Genomic DNA, 16,960 nt, shown 5'->3' with positions numbered 1-16,960 from the left:
AAATAAAGCCCTGTTTTAACGGTTTCAACATTTTCTTCCACATGCGTTCAACACAGTTGTTGAACCAAATGTCGAGGGCGTTTGAACAGGTCGTTCAACATTGTTGAAAGCGTAAAAAAACGATAAAAGCTTGTTGAAAGTGTGCTGAATCAAATTTAATTAGGTTTAAACTTTCATTCAACAGCGATTCAACATTTTTCTTGCCCTTGAAAATGTTGAATGGCGTTGAAACCGTTTGAAAACCCCGTTCATCCAGCATTTGTCCGACATTCATTCAACTTTTGTTGAACGATTGTTGGGCAAAAGTTGAAACCGTTTAAACGGGCCTTAATTTACGCAAAATTGCAGCTCAAATTCTACGCTAAAAAATACACAAGAAAGCAAGATCTAAATTCTGACGCTCAGCATGACCAAGAAAAAGTTCAGTATAGACGACACGGCTCGTGTTTTGCTTTCTCAAACCGTTCAAAAAACTATTAGATGTCGATATTGAGCGTCATTCAAGCAGGAGCCAAACATTAAGGAAAAGGAAAGCCCTTCAAGTGCAGGGCTTACAGGACTGTTGTCGGGTTTGATTTGAATGTTCAGAAATAATTTTCTCTAATAATTTAGAGATTTTTTGAACCCACCTCCGACCCTCGCCCGAAAGACAAACTCTGCGTGAGCGTGCGGAGTTCTGTAAATCATGTAATCTGATTGGTTCCGGCAGCGGGCGCAATTTTTTCAACTTTCTCCACGAAGCTGGGCCTTGCTTTCTTGCGGAAAAAAAAATATCCCGGAGTAGTCAATCGATAAAAATCGGTATCGATCTTGCAATCAATAAATCGATAAAATTCGGTAAATCTGATTTGATTAATATCGATTGTATCGATCAATCGGTAGAACAGATACACTCGTTTCTTTTATCGATCACTGGAATTTGTACAAGAAATGACAATTGACTTCATGCAGAGAGTACGTTTTTTGACCAACGAGTTGAAAATATCACGAGTGTTCACTTTTTGATTATGGCTTTTTAGTGTCGTCACGCAAAACTCCTCCCCACCAACGGCTGCTAAACTTCGAACCACATTCCTTTCCCGTTGTTGACCAATCACAACTTCGTTCCCATATCCTGGAGCTAGTCCCCAAAACCACTTGTCTAATCACAGCTCGCGTTTTATTCGATGACCGCGTGTGGTTGACAGACCTGCGCGACTCCCACCGTGTGTCCGTTGTTTTGATAAAAGCCTTTTCAGTTTTTCTTTATCTCTACCTTGATTTCTGTCAGTTTATCTGAAGCCTTTTGGAACTTTTGCAACCGCTTATAGCATTTGTCTCGACAAACAAACAGATCTCGATTCTCTGGGTATCGACTCACGTCCACATTTAGTGCGGAGCGAATGATCTGCGCAACATCACAAGAACTTCTTCCGAAAATATAAATTTTATCCTTCTTAGTCAAAGCAGACGAACATATGAAACACCTTGAACTGCAGTCAACCAGGTTTTTTTTTAATCACATCTGTAGGAAAGCACTGAGATGACTGGCGCTTTTCGCGAAACTCGAGTGAAATCCCGATGAAATTTACGCGGGAAACGTCAAGATATCGAGCCGTGATTGGTTTCACGGCAAAAAAGCCCGAAAACTGATTGGTGGAATAGCTAATTATCAGGTGCAAACACCATGCGCCCATAACAACGGAAAAGTAATGTGGTTCGAAGTTTAGCAGCCGTTAGTGGGGAGGAACGTTGCGTGACGACACTTAAAACGGCTGCGAGAGAGACCACCAGGTTTGGCGCTCCTGTTTCTAGCGGTCATCTGTCGTTTTGAAACCATACGGCAATCTCAGTGCAACGAAAATGATGCTGTGTTTTATTAATGCGCCAAGTCATTATAATATGTGCACTGTTTAGGTTTCTCACGATTCGAAGAAAAAAACATTAGGGAAGCATTAGTTTCTTGCTTAGACTGCAAGCAGTCCTACTTTAATTTTCCCTCAGATCACGAGCGCAAAGCGAATGTAAAATTATGCGAACGAGAAGGGGTTCGCGCTCGAGTTTCTCGCGGCTCGCAAGAAATCGCGCGCGCGTGACAGAACTTACTTGCAAAATAATTTCGGACGTTTAATTTTCGGACACTTTTCCCCTCATTTCGTACAATTTTCGGACAAAAATTTCGGACACTGCGCTGAAACATGCCTAAAGTAAATTTAGGACTAAAAAACATGAATAAGACTGAAATAATATCTGTGCAAATGATAGCTTAACTGTATCTTCAAGGTTTTACAGCCTAATACACCAACAAGAAAATAACACAAACTCAAACTTCTTGATCTATCACCTCGGTCACCGACAGCTACAGATGAAGAACGACACGCTAGTGACAATGAAGAGGACCTTTCAATTGTGTTGATTGATGATGATGAAGATAAAGAGGATTAGCACCACTGGCACTGGCAATGCAATTACTGTATCATAAAACTAGGCTAGGCTCCTGGCTAGGGTCGAAGATTAAAATATAAACTGTAAAATGGAATTTATCTATGTTTTTGTCTTCCATAAAAGAAACAAATATTTTCCTTTCCAGTGATAAAAAAAAAGACTGAGCAAAGCCGCCTAATCCGAATTCTAGCCATATCATGTATATTGGCTTTGAATATGTGATGCCGTCGCCCAGAAAGTACTTTTAAAGTTTTATACATGACTGTCAAAATTTCGGACGGTTTTATTTTCGGACACTATTTTTGTCCGAAATTAAAATCGTCCGAAATTTTTTGCAAGTAATATAGGAGAAGGAAGAGACTGCTCGCTGCATGTCTATTTCTTTCACTTTGGTGAGATGCTGCTTTCGCGCTATTTATCAGCTAATTGATAAATTCGGGAAAATCGTCGCAAGTGGGTTTCACTTCTTATTAAAAGGGGAAATTATTTAATTACGTTCAGGGCACTGGAATAGCAAATTAACGCAGACAAACTCTTTTTGTTCAATGTTAACGGAGAGTTACGTTTGATGCCATATAGCAACAATGTTGGACCTGTTATAAATCGACAGTCATGAAAAATCGATAATATCGATTTGAGACACCAAATTAATTTGTCGATTTTCACCGATTTCCTTTATCAATCGGTAAAATCACTTGATCTACGATTTCTTTCGATTGAGTATGCCGGGCCTAAGGGATAAATAACTTTTAAAAACACACTGGCTCTCGGTTCTTGCCCTGGAGCTATGGAAGAAAGAGTGGCTAGCTAAGAGATCTTTACTGTATAACTTGTGAAATGCAAAATTCACATTTGGATAGATCAATTTTGTGGAAAGTTTCCAGCGAGGTGATAAAGGAAACGCAGTAAATGTGTAGTTTACTCTAGTAAATATGACCCCAGCTATAGCAAAGCTTGCCTTCCAACGCAACTCAGTGTGCAATTCAAAACAACACCTCAACCAAAGACATACTTATACATTTAGATAAATAATTAATGGTTAAGTTAAAATTGTTTTTTGGTTATTCGTTATAGGTACTTGAATGGCAACCAACTAAAAAACCTGCCTCAGAATATCTTTGAACACAATAAAAGGCTGTTTGAGCTGTAAGTGCACCTTTTCTCTACTAACAAATCACCACTGATCATATTATGAGCAAAGTGTAGAGGGTAGATGGAGGAAATGGGAATGTGGGATGAAAAAAATCAGAATGGTGTATAATAATTCCACATTATATATTTTCGCTTTCATTTACCACAAGAGATCGATTAATGTTAAATTCAATTTGATGTAATATATCTAACAAGAGGAAAAGTGTTTCATCCGATTAAACACCGCGAATTAGGTGGAAAAACGACGAGCAGCCAGTTTAGTGAACCAAGTTCAAGGTGAATTGAAATCGGATAAAACACTCCTTCGAGAGTTTGGTATAACTTATCAAACTATTAATAATTCTTGGAGAAATTCAAAGCAAAAGTTCACCAAATTCTATGATAATTAAGATCACTTTTCTAAACCTCCTTCACAGCAGTGATTTCCTTTGTTTTCTCTTCATGAGTTATTAATGAGTTTGAGAAAGAGCTCTTATGCCATGGCAGATGAGAAATCTTGCTATGGCTGATCATATCGATCATGACATTTATCACACTTACCACTTACACCAGTCGTACGAGTTGTACCGGTTGAATCTTCACTTTCACGACTCAAACAAGTGGTGAGTGTTGGACATGACTGATTTGTGCCGATAACATGCAAGTTAACAATTCTACTTCCAAAAGAAGTTCAAGCACATCTCAGCCAGAGTCAACTGTTGCTGTCACAGACCAAGTGGTGAAAATTACCAAATGACCACCATTGGCTCAACTGAAACAGAGACTTCTCTACGACTAAACGGAAAACAACTCTCGACGAAACTACTCGACCCAAATCTAACGTTCCATTTATCGAACTTAATCGAACTCAATCGAACGACTGGATTCGATTGAGTTCGACAATCGAACCCAATCGAATTTTGATTGACTTCGATTAGGTTGGATCGGCCAAGTTGGCAAACATTCGATTAAAAATGATAACAGAAGTGGATCATAAAATGATGTTTTAGTAAAGTCACATCATTCTATTGTTCGTGTCACTTAATTTTTTGTTGTTCTTGCATGCTTAAAAAGATTTTTCAAAATTCTAATTCGAGTGATGGTTTACAACGTTTGATTAATATAAGTTCGATTGGGTTCGGAAATCGAACGCAATCGAACTTTCTCACAACTGTTTTGGTTCGATTGTGTTCGATTATAGAACTCAATCAAACCCAATCGTTAGATTAGGTTTGATTCAGTTCGATCAAGTTCGATTAGCGAGCAGTCGGAGTAGTTTCGCCGGGGAAACTTGACCGCCAGTTACCAGAGCAGGTCGCTGAAAACAAAAACCTCGGCTAAAAAAACAAGATTCGCTAAAACCACAGAGTCCAGCCTGGTCAACCTCTGTCAACCTCTGTCAACGATGGCGAAAACTGGGCAAAATTTACATCGACAGTCTCCTCCAAGCTCCAAACAGCAACGTAATGCCTTTGGAAAAAACGTGCCGGGTTGACCAAAGGACTTCCTATATGATACAAGAGCTTGTATCTCTCTTACCACAGAGTCTCCACCCATCATGGTTCTGAACACTTACCCAGAAGTGGCCAGATCCAAGTTTACTTGTCAATTATAGTCCTTGTAATACAAGACATGAGCGGCCAGTCAGTCCGCTGTCCTTGGTCGAGATTTTCTGAAGGCTAATTATGTGTTCCTAATGGTAATGTAACATTAGATAACGTATACCCCATCGTGTTGTCTCTGGAAGCAGGAAAGTCAAGACTTATGTGGCAAGTTCAATAGTTCAAACAAACCACTCCTTCAACCGCTCCATAAATAAGTAATCAGCACCGACGTCTACATTTGCGGCCAAAATCTTCCGTAGCTATGGTCATTTTTCCAACAGTGTAAAAAGGTGTCTAGCTTCTTTCTCAAGTTCCTCGTCATTCTTTTACTGATTTCGTGTTACACTCTTTTTGATATATAAGCAGGTCTAATTTTGGGGCTAAGACTTAACGTTTTTATTGTTTGCCAATTTGCGCCTGAAAATGTTCTTAGTTACCTGTTATCATATAGTATTTCAATAAATCCATGTGGACGTGAACAAGACACCTATGATAGAGCAATATGTGCCTCAATGCTGAGTTAAGTTCTTGTGACACACTCTGTTGTGCGGCTTACATGTACTCTAGTGCTGAGTACAAGATGTCCGGCGGCAACCAACTCTCGGTAATTTGGCTTTGCGAAAAGTATTAACGAGAGAGGTTGCAGCAAAGGAGAGTTAAATGTTCTTCACTGACTCTCAGCCTGGGTAATTGGGTTCTTGACATGTTCTTAAATTTTAGTTAATCTCAGCCTCAACGTTCTTATTAAAAATCTTCTTGTAAAAAAAGTGTACTGCCTTCCTAAGATAGAAAGCAACTTTCAATTGAGATTTTCAAATATTTCCGCCCACTTACTTACACCAGTAAGTATTCACATGCAACGGCTCCCGAAAAAAAAATCGATAATTGAGCGCACAGTTTATGTTTCTTCCCAGACCAGTTTGCCGGAGGAATTCCAGCACCAACATCACCGTCACCCGGTTAATCGCGCATGACCCTTTGTAACAATTCCAAGTTAATCCACCAAACAGTAACAACACAAACCAAGGTATTGTAGGCCGCCAGGGAAGGAAGAAAACCCTAGACCCTCTTCTGAGGCCAGTAGTGGAGGGGAGTTTGGGGCCCGGGAAGTAATCAAAAAGGGGCACCCAACGGATCGTTTAGGTAAATTATCTGTTCGGAAGGCCCTTAATCGCCTACAATTTTCTAAAGGGAATTTTCACCTCGAAAGGTCGTGATATTGTTTTCGGATTGATAAAAATTTGGTTTCGGGTACCGAAGAAAGGTCAGCTAAGATTTTCGGAAAGGAAATAAGACCTAAGGTTTTCGAGAAATGGACAAAAATACCCTGAGTGATTTCGAAAAGACTCAAGTTCCCCTAGAATGACCGAACACATAAAAATATATTAGCGAAGCCTGAACCCACAGAGCTTCAAAGGCACTCCAGATAGCGTCAAATTGCGTTTTAAAGGATTTGAGAGAAAACTGTCGTTGGGTGCCCCTGATCAAAACCAATAAAAAACACTAATATGAACTAAAAACATAAAAGTTACGATAAGAAAATTAAACCTTGCTCCCAATGTGTGGCTTCATAGCTCAGTTGGTAGAGCATCGCACCGGTAACGCGGAGGTCACGGGTTCGAATCCCGTTAAAGCCTGAATTTTTTTCAGGCTTCCAATTTCCAATTGCATAAATTGGAAAATTCACTGCGATGATCACTTCTCACTTTCATCTATATCCGCAGTTCATATATGAATTATTTCATATACTTTACATCGCTTCACTCCTCTCACGGGAAAATGGGAACCTACAATTGACCTTGCTCCCAATGTGTGGCTTCATAGCTCAGTTGGTAGAGCATCGCACCGGTAACGCGGAGGTCACGGGTTCGAATCCCGTTGAAGCCTGAATTTTTTTCAGGCTTCCAATTTCCAATTGCATAAATTGGAAAATTCACTGCGATGATCACTTCTCACTTTCATCTATATCCGCAGTTCATATATGAATTATTTCATATACTTTACATCGATAAGAAAATTAATTGTCCTAATTTTTTAATTATAGCAGGATATTACATTTGCTGAAGAAAAAAATTGCCTGTCATAAATTATTACCATGGTAACATCAACGACAACGAACACTAACGGACCGAATCAAATATTTTCAGATAAATTGCTCAAATACTCAAATATATATAAAAAAAGAGCTATTCAGCTGCAAAGTCGTCTTGGGCGGCACCCCCCCCCCCCTCCCCCTCACCCACGGCCTGGAGATGGGTGAATGGGCAGGAAAATCTTCGGCTAAGCGAAGGGATGATCTCCCGGTACAGTCTCCTTACAGGCCAGGATGATACTGGGTCGTGATTTTACGGGAAAATATATATTTTTTGTATTTTTCTGCTCAATCGCAAGAAGCATATCCCAAGCCTTCTCTGTGCGTTTTTGCTTTAAATTGGATGTGCTTCACCTTAGGTCCGTATAAAAGGTGAAATGAATTTCATATCACATTTGTCGGGCATCAAAGCTGAAGTCAAATACAATACATATAGCTATTTTGCTTCAAACGCGGAGCGAAATGCGACAACAACTTCGACTGCACCTTTGATGCGCGTCAAAGGTAAAAACAAATACTATGTAACGGCTTTGCTATTCCTTTGACTTTCAAAGGTGAGGTCTAATATGGTAACCTGCTCACCTTTGGGGTGTTGTCAAAGTTGTGGTGGCTTCAAATGTGACCACAGGGCACCCACACAAACTATGTGACCGTTTGTATTTTGAATTTATAGAGGCAATGTATGGGAATATCGAAAATCCTCGTATTATCGTACTAGATTGCGATAGATATTCTCATTTAACATCAAAATAAACGTAGTTTTACCTTAAATGTTGTGTGTTGTCGTTCCTGCGGTTGAAGACGGCGATTTCAGCCATTTGAAGGGTTCGGCGTTGAACGTTCACTCGAACGTAAATACATACATTGCCTCTATAAATTCAAAATACAAACGGTCACATAGTTTGTGTGGGCTCCCTGTGATGTGACTAAACTGATTTGACACACGTCAAAGGTGAAATCAAAGAACGAGCGTTAAAGGATATATCAAGTGCAGAGCGCACTTCGCTGTTATAAAAAGATTTGCAAGGCATTTTGCTGTTCGTGAATGGTAGACTGAGAAAAATCACTGTTTAACGGAAACGAAGCGGCTACGTTCAAAGGGGACTGGGTCTGCGGTGCGGGTTAGGTCTGTTTACGCAGGGACGATGCTAATCTACAAGTATTCGGTTCACACGGAACCGGTCCCGTGTACTGCATCACATGTACACAGAAAAAAAGGGATTCCATTAACGATTGAACTTATAACTCTTTTTCGTGAGAAAAAGTACTTACTCATAACTTGACGGTACACCTGATGTAACGAAATCCACAGAGGTTCTATATTCCGGATTCCAGTCATCTGGATTGCGAATTCCAGCCCCCTTGTTAGCTACTTATGTTAGCGGCTCTTCGACTTATGTTATTTACCTCGCCGGTTTTCTGTGATTTTGGAAGGAAAGGCACATACCTGTACAGTAGCAGTGGACCATTAGTCACGACTCCATTCTGAGGCATAATTGCGGCTAAAAGAGAATCCTTAAGACCGCGACAATATAAGCAAGTAAACAATTAGACGGAAGAAGAGTTTTTTTTTTTTTACTAGTCAATTCAAATGTTTACCGACTATTAGCATTTCGGATAATTCTTTGATTAATGATAATACTTTCCCAAGACTGAACTTCTGCAGCTTGTTCTTTTCCATCACCAAACCAAATGGCGACAATAATTTCAACTAAAATGAGTCACAAATCGACAATTGTGCTGGTCATCGAAGTCTTGAAGAGTACCACGTTGTAGGGCCGATTCTTTCCACGAATCATATAATGCTGTTTTTACTTACTTGGCGGAAATTTTACGCAATACAGAACTGCCTGAATTGCTCTGCCCAGTCTGCAGCAGTCTCTTTTGTTCTATCAACGGCATCTTTCGTCGTTTTCCTGTGTCAGTAAACAACTGAACCAGTGCTGTCAACTTTGTTATCAATGGTTTTCCGTTTTCACATCGATCAGTGTTCACTGTTGGATTGCTTTACCGTGTCTGGTCAAGTCGACGATTTGTCGATCCGATCAAAAAAGAAGAACAACAGAAAACAACAACAAAGACACGAATTTAAACTATTTTTTAAAAAGATGAAAAGGAAAAAAAAAAAACATATTTGGACGGTCGTTGAACATTTCTTCAACCGTCTTCAGATGAACCCTGAAATTTGCTGGTGTTTAGCGGGTCCAAAACGCTTGCTGTTATTGTGACCGAGAGGACCTGGGTAGGCCCTGATCATGCGCAAACGTAACCAATGTTGAACTAATGATTTTCTGCGACCAGACTTTTGTTCAGACTTCAAGGCTTTTCGTTCCACAGCGTCAGAGAAGCCAAAGCTGAGTGTTATTTCTTGACAACGTGTCACCGCTCGGCTCACGTTTTCCTCAGCAAGCAAGCTTTATCGAGTCAAGGGTTGCTGCGCGCATTGATGTGGTCGAGTGCTGTTGATTACAAAGGTAAGATCGAAGTAACTACATATTGGCTTCCTGGATGTGTATAAAAATAGTTTGCTAAGTTGTTTCATCGGAATTTCTTGATTTGCCGGGACTGTTCACTGACACCAGTCACCACATTAAACTTATGCAGTTCGTATCTGTTTATAGATTGGGCGACCATCTTAAGCTGTAAATTTTGTTTTGTCAGATTAAGTTTACTGATGTTCGGCAACAGGTTGCCAATGCACAGTGTTTACTTCAATTTTGTGACAAAATTAATTTATGAGTAATTTCTTAGATATAGATTTTGTGATCAAAGTTAACGCTAAAAATTCAAGACGTTTCGACCTCTCCAAGGTGATTTTCAAGTGCAAGTAAAAATAATTTGATGGAGCACAAAATTTGACACATTATAAAATGGGACGCACAGTATAGAAATAATTTTAATAAGTAAACATAAAAATTTGTTGTTAATTCAAAAATGCTTTGTGTCACTAAATTTATAATATTTGACATTATAGCTTAAAAAATTCATTGCAACATTAAATTAATTTTGCCACAAAATTTGAATTTGAATAGAGGCTGTAGTGAAAAATACATGTAATTTGACAAAACAAAATTTATTCTAACATAAAATCCACAATTCTTACAGAACATTTGTATTTGTAGATTGAATTTTGATGGGAATCACACTCCGATCTCTTTGATCTCTTGGCAATACATTGTGGGATTGTCCTGTTTATCCAGGGGGTAAAGCCTGTAACAGACAAAAGAACTTAGCCAATAATTATTTTCCCAATACGGACCTCAGGCTAGTTCAATAACATATATGTCCAGGGTTCTTTGAATATTTTTCCATGAGTTGTCCCGAGAATGTGGAATTTATTCATTTCATGGAAAAGTTGAACTCTAGGTTAAATTCCTAATTTATAAAGTACTGTAATTGGCAAAGCAACAAACATCAACAAAACATTCAAACATTAATTTTGAATATATTTTTTGTTTATGAGCTGTGCTGATAAGGCAACCCTCCAAGTTAAATTTTTCAGTAAGTGGCCATTTGGCAACCAAGTCTTATGTTTTAGCTGCGAAAGGAAATTTTTAGTCGCCAGAATATATTAATAATATTAATAAGATAAAATGCCGTAAGATAAGATGACTTTATCTAATCACATTTAGGATATCTCTAATAAAAAAATAATCATAATAATAAAAAAAACTAAAATTTTACAGAATTATTACAATCACGCGGTACATGTACAAAATAAAAATATATATCAGTGCAAGCTTAGAAGATCTATAGGCTCTGAAAAACAAGAAAGCGATAGAAATTAATAGTTAATAATTATTATGATTAATATTTTTCCAAAGTTAATAATTAATAATACTGTACCTAATTGAAATGCTAAATCTGGAGTTATAGCTCCCTTGAGAAACAATCTGGCTTACAACAATTCAGTAAAAAATATTTTCTGCCTCTTTTATTGCAAAATGAAGTATTGTTTAGGTATTGCAAGTAAATGACATCACTGGGTTAAGTTTGATTCAAGATAAGTGATTCAACAGGTCTTCTTCAATATATTGTGCTAGGCAACGTGAAAGTCTACAGATTTGTAAAGAAAGGCTTTTTGATTTTACTAAAACTGCTAAAAGTATCAGATCAGCTGGTGAGCAACATTACTAATGGGTAAAAACCATGTGGACATGAAAATTGAGTCCATGGATTTTTAATGGCTTTTATGCAGCCATGAATAGTTAGTTTTGCAAAAAAAGCTTTATGAAAAAAGTTTGAAGTTTGCTTGCGTTTTTCAGGTTACTAGTCTATTACTGAAATGCAAATTAATACGAACAGATAGGCATCGGAACGTGTGAAAGTCCTCGTTCGTCTCAGCTGGAAACGGAGATGATAGATGACTGACAACAATGCACTGCCCTCTTGATTTAAGACATTTACATGTAAATAGAAATCAAAAGTTTCAATTTTTTGCTAGTGATGGTTTGTTTGAGAAAGTATTGATCGTTATAGCCTATTGTCATCCATTTTCACTAAAATACATTTTTTTTTCACACATTGAGAGTGGACATTACATGTACATCAAGCTTCAATTTCATCTTTTTTGTTGACAAACTACTGAATATCTCAACATGCAAACAATAACTCAGGAGATTAATTTTATACCTGGTACATCAGCGTTAAAAAGAAAATTCTCACAAGGGTTTCCTCTGTAACTAGTATCGTCCTTTTATTTAAAATGACGCAATATCATTTTGTAGATACTGTAGTTTCATTTTACATCTGCCCATATTATAAACATTTGGGTTGTAACTGTGCTTGTAGTAATTCCAGGAACACCGGAACATCCCCCAAAAACCCTGAACACCTCCAAGAAAACCCAGAACACCTCCCAAAAAACCAGGAACAGCGCAAACTCTCTAAGAAGAAAGACTCAGAACACCTGTAAAAAACAGGGAACGCAAAGAAATATGAAAATAAGAAACCTGTATAGGAACAATAAATTTAAAATACTTAAGACATGAGATGTTCAAATACTTCACTTTTTGTTGCTTTTTTTAATGACACTGCTTTCTGAGCACTACCACAGGAACTTAAACATCCTTTTGGTGCAATTAAAGTATCAAATGTGAAATGATATCTTAGAAACAGGAAGCAGTTTTAAAATCATGATTTGATCCTACATGTACAGTAGAATGATTGTATAAAATGTTTCTGAATGGATTCGTGTTGTTAAATTGAATTTTACCTAAAACATTATAAGGCAAATGATGTCATGAAAAATTTTTAAAAGCACAATTTATTATAGAACACGCACATACACACGTAAAACTTGCTGTCAGTCAAACTGGATAGTACATTAGTCTTTACTTTATATTGTGTGCCCTTAATAATTTTGTTCACTGGATTTGGTCTTTATCCCTTATTGTTGGTATGCAATGTAGCATTATGAAGAACCAGTATTATTCCCACCTATTAGGTACTTATTGAAGTATGTATTTCTTTTTAAAGATGCTTCTGGGGGGAGGGAGTTCAAGCATTGTGAATGATGTCATTGTAAATTGTTTCTGTAGAGGGTTAGAGTTTCATTATTTGATTTAAATGTCAGATAACATGCCTGTTAAATAAATTACTTAAATGTTAATTAACATAATTAGTTTTTGCATCAATTTTGAAACTTGGAAAAAAAATCCGAACTCCTGATGGCATATCAGAGATGCAACCATCCAACTACCCATGTGAGTCTTTTGTTAGAACTAACAACATGATAAGTTTTTACTGTCTTTTTTTGTGCTTTTCACAGTGCAAAAACGTGTTAAAGCGAAATAGGTTTTTCCTTTTCACGGTTTAAAGAACAACTAGAAGAATGTCTTACATTACTGAGTACAAACTGTACATGTATCTTGCATTTTTAACGATTCAAAGCAAAAGATATTTTTAGTCAGCTTCACAAATAGCTATTTTGAGAACTATACCTGATATTAGTTCCTGCAAGAGAGGATAGACTAGGAGCAGTCCCTTTTCAGTCAGTTAAGCATCAGTAGACTTGGCAGGACAGTAAAGCTGGCTCGTGAATGAGCTGACAGGGGAACCCGGAGAGAGGTGGTCTTAATTCCCCTCTCTTCCCCTATTTTCCTCATTTACTCACTCCTATAATATGATAATTGTAAATATGCTGCAAAAAAATTAAAATATGTGAATGTGCAGTGTTTGCATAAATATTTTTGAGATTGTGAAGGTGAAAATCAACTTACATGACTGTATGTCTTTTAAAATTCGGATAACATGTCCAGATGTTTTGAGGGCTCTTCCTCAGCAGCTGGTTTCTTAGTTCACTTCAATGAGTGGAGGTGTTCTGAGTATTTAATTTTACAAACAAATTCTAAGGCGTTGCTGGTTTTCTAGGAGGTGTTTTGGCTTTTCTAATTCTTGGGGGTGTTCCAGGTTTTTGAGGGTGTTTCAGGATGTTCTGGTGTTCCTGAAAATTTTACCTGCTGGTTGTAAGGGCTGTTTTGCAGCAATACTGGCCTAATTATGTACAGAAGCCTCTTTTCCTGAAAAACAGAGGCCATTGATTATTTTTCATTCGAAAACTGTACATGTACAGTGTACTTTTTTGTGACGTGCTTGGCTTTGATATTGTTAGTATTGATACCAGTTGCCAGAGGAATAAAGAGTTCCTTCATGTTTTCTTTTACAGATTTGAATGCCATTGTGAAGCAAGATGGAAACACCACAGTGCATGCTCATGCAGTGATTACAATCTCAAAATAGTGGATGAATTGCTGACTTTTGCTGTAGCTGTTTGTATTTTGAGGTCAGTTCACATTAATTAGCACTCGCTTGACATGCACTGTATGGGTTCAAGATGTGTGTTAATATACATGTACAAAATTATTGTTTACTTGAAAATAGCCCATGGTATAACATCTCTTGAGTAAAAGTTCTGAAACACAATTGTACTTGTACATGTTTACCCAAGCTGAATCTGTGAGATTGTTTCCCCACTACCCTGTGCTAAAATTTATTTATCAATACATTGACACTTAAACAAAGTACTTTATTTATTCATTTATTCATTTATATTTATCTATTTATTTTATTACATCTGTACTCCTTTGGAGTTAAACCTGCTAGCAGCAGTTTGCCTTTTTCATTTCCATATTCTTATACTTTCATTGCTTGTGTTTTCTTTCATTGCGACAAAAACTTTTTCTTCAAAAACATAGCTGTGCACGTTGAGCATGTGCCACCATTGCTATAAAAATTATCTAACATATCTCAGTCCAGAGGTCACCAAAGCATAAAAAAAGAGTTCAATGTATGGTGTTAAAATTGGATCGACTAAACAACAATAATTATTCCTTCGAAAACCCACAAAACAACGGACACACAGTGGGAGTCGTGCAGGTCTGTTAACCCAATTTTAACAAGCTATGGTGTGTTCTCATCTCAGAGCTTGCAAACGCCATTTGCAACTCAAGCGTAGGGTTTGTCAATTCAACTTCGTTTTCAACGAAGGCCTGTGTCTCAATAAATAAACTTCTCTGAGAATGAGTAATGCTCCAGAAGGGCTGCACATCATCCTTCTTTTTTTTTTTTTTTTTTTTTTTTTTTTTTAATTGAAAACATTACTTACAAATACAAAATAAAGCATGCTAACTTACGAGATAAATATATACAAGGTAAGTTACAAGATAACGTTTAAAGCTTACCCTGGTTACATGCAGACTTTCAGATACTAACACATACACACATTTACAAATAAATACACACTGCACGTGAAGTTTGAAATCAAAATTATTTACAAGTCTTTACACAGCATTCTTCACGAACAGAGGAACACGTGCATACAAATTACATAGGGGCCCAGGATTTAACAAATTGTTCTAATTTATTATTTGCTACTGCTAATGTTCGCATAACAGAGATTTTGTTTTTCAGGCGTAAAAGAAAGCTTGCAAAGTTTAAAATGCCATTGCAAACACTGGTGCTATAAATGTGGTACTTGGCAATAACGAGGGCGTAATTGAGCGCTAACCAGTTGTTTGATTTTTGGTGCCAACCATACAGAATCACACTTTCAGAGAGTTTTATGTGTTCTTGGTATGTTTTGTGCCACCATCGCGTAAAGAGGTTCCAAAACGTGTAGGAAATGCTACAGGTAAACAGCATGTGCAACAATGATTGACTTTCGTAGCTGCATAGCGGGCAACTGTCACTGTCCTTTATACCAGCACGAAACAAACTGGACTGCGTAGGTAGGATGTTATGAATAATTTTGAATTGAAAGATTATAAGCTTTGGTTCATGCAAGATTCGGAAGGGGAGCATATAGACGTTTTGGATGTTTTCTTTGTTGACCCAGGAGTTGTAGAAAATTGATTTTCCATCTACTAGGATGTCACGATTATTCCAGATTATTTGCTTCTCCGCTGATACTTCATGGTTTGTTACAAGTTTAAAGCTTTGCCAGTAACTCAAGATAGTACGGTAGAATTCGGGGAGGTTTTGTAAATCGAATAGTTTGATATCGTATTGGCACTTGATGAAAAACGTAAGACCGCCATACTGGTTTAGAGCGTATTCTGGGACTATTTTCCATGAAGCGTCACAATTTTCTATAATTCTTTTAACCCAGGTTTTTTTTAGTGATCGTTCCATCATTTCAAAATCGACCATCCTTAAACCACCGCATTTTTTCTCAGCAATAATAGTTTTTCTTTTAATTTTAGCTGGTTTGTTATCCCAGATGAAGTTAAAAATAATTTTGTTGATTTTTTCTATAAGACCTTTCGGTATAGACAATAAGGAAGCACTGTAAATTAGTTTCGATAAGCCTAATGTTTTAACAATATTTATTTTGCCCATTAAGGTGAGCTTTCTTTGTTTCCAGTTGTTCAGGGTTTTTTCCAATGTGGTTATCTTCTCCTCAAAGTTAAGTACATTCGCGCGTTCAAGATCATAGGAGAAATAAACTCCAAGGGCGAGAACAGGCTCATGTGGCCATTTAAATCCGAAAGGTTTTTCTGTGCGGTTTTTCCAGGCACCCAACCACATGGCTTCGGTTTTTTCTGTGTTAATTTGCAATCCGCTGACTTGTTTGAATTCGTCTAAAAGTTTCAGTAGTCTTAGAATTGAGTCGCAATCACTCACCAGTACTGTGGTGTCGTCTGCATATTGTGTAATTTTTATTTCTTTTTGGTCTACATTGATGCCTTTGATATCTGTATCATTTTTAACGGCCCTGGCGAACAGCTCGATTCCAATAACGAAAAGGAGACCCGACAAAGGGCACCCTTGTCTAACACCTCGTTCGAGAAGAAAGAAGTCGGATGCATGTCCGTTATGTAGGACGCAACTGGACACTTGGTGGTAAAGTACTTGAAACCAATTTAACATGTCAGGCCCAAAATTCAACGCTTGTAAGGTGGCAGACAGGTAGTTCCATTCTATTGTGTCGAAAGCTTTTCGAAAATCCAGAAAAATTGCAATACCGGGCTTTTTAGAATGCTCAGTAAAAAACATTATGTCATTTATTAATCTAACATTTTCACCAATAAAGCGGTCTTTGACGTAACCAGTTTGGTCAGGGTTTATGATTGTGGGCAGCACTTTCTCCAACCTTTTCGCAAGAGTTTTTGTCAAGATTTTATAGTCTACATTGAGCAGTGAGATAGGCCTTAAGTTATCAAGCAAAGTTTTATCTTTGTTCTTCTTAGGAATTAACGAAATAATCTCT

General features: G+C 37.6%; 1 protein-coding gene, 1 long non-coding RNA gene and 1 other non-coding gene across 4 annotated transcripts in view; all 3 read left to right on the top strand.

The window, feature by feature from the left end:
* Positions 1-16,960, top strand: part of LOC146460537 (uncharacterized) — a 222,867-nt gene that overhangs the window by 38,888 nt on the left and 167,019 nt on the right. Inside the window, exon 8 of the mRNA XM_085088145.1 lies at positions 3,499-3,570. Coding sequence (XP_084944271.1) covers positions 3,499-3,570 — 72 coding nt within the window. The remainder of the gene's footprint in view (positions 1-3,498; positions 3,571-16,960) is intronic.
* On the top strand, positions 6,974-7,046 carry Trnat-ggu (transfer RNA threonine (anticodon GGU)). Its single transcript has one exon. It is a non-coding gene; the product is annotated as a tRNA-Thr (tRNA).
* The window catches only part of LOC146460542 (uncharacterized), a 27,064-nt gene continuing 19,101 nt past the window's right edge, over positions 8,998-16,960 (top strand). The window contains exons 1-2 of one of the 2 annotated variants that reach the window (XR_014857615.1): positions 8,998-9,725; positions 13,919-14,035. This is a non-coding gene — a long non-coding RNA (uncharacterized LOC146460542). The remainder of the gene's footprint in view (positions 9,726-13,918; positions 14,036-16,960) is intronic. The other variant, XR_014857616.1, reaches the window with a different exon arrangement.

This window comes from Pavona decussata, unplaced genomic scaffold (genome assembly GCF_977016875.1).
Source record: "Pavona decussata unplaced genomic scaffold, jaPavDecu1.1 SCAFFOLD_211, whole genome shotgun sequence".
NCBI lineage: Eukaryota > Metazoa > Cnidaria > Anthozoa > Scleractinia > Agariciidae > Pavona > Pavona decussata.
This window is presented reverse-complemented; position numbering and strand designations above follow the sequence as displayed.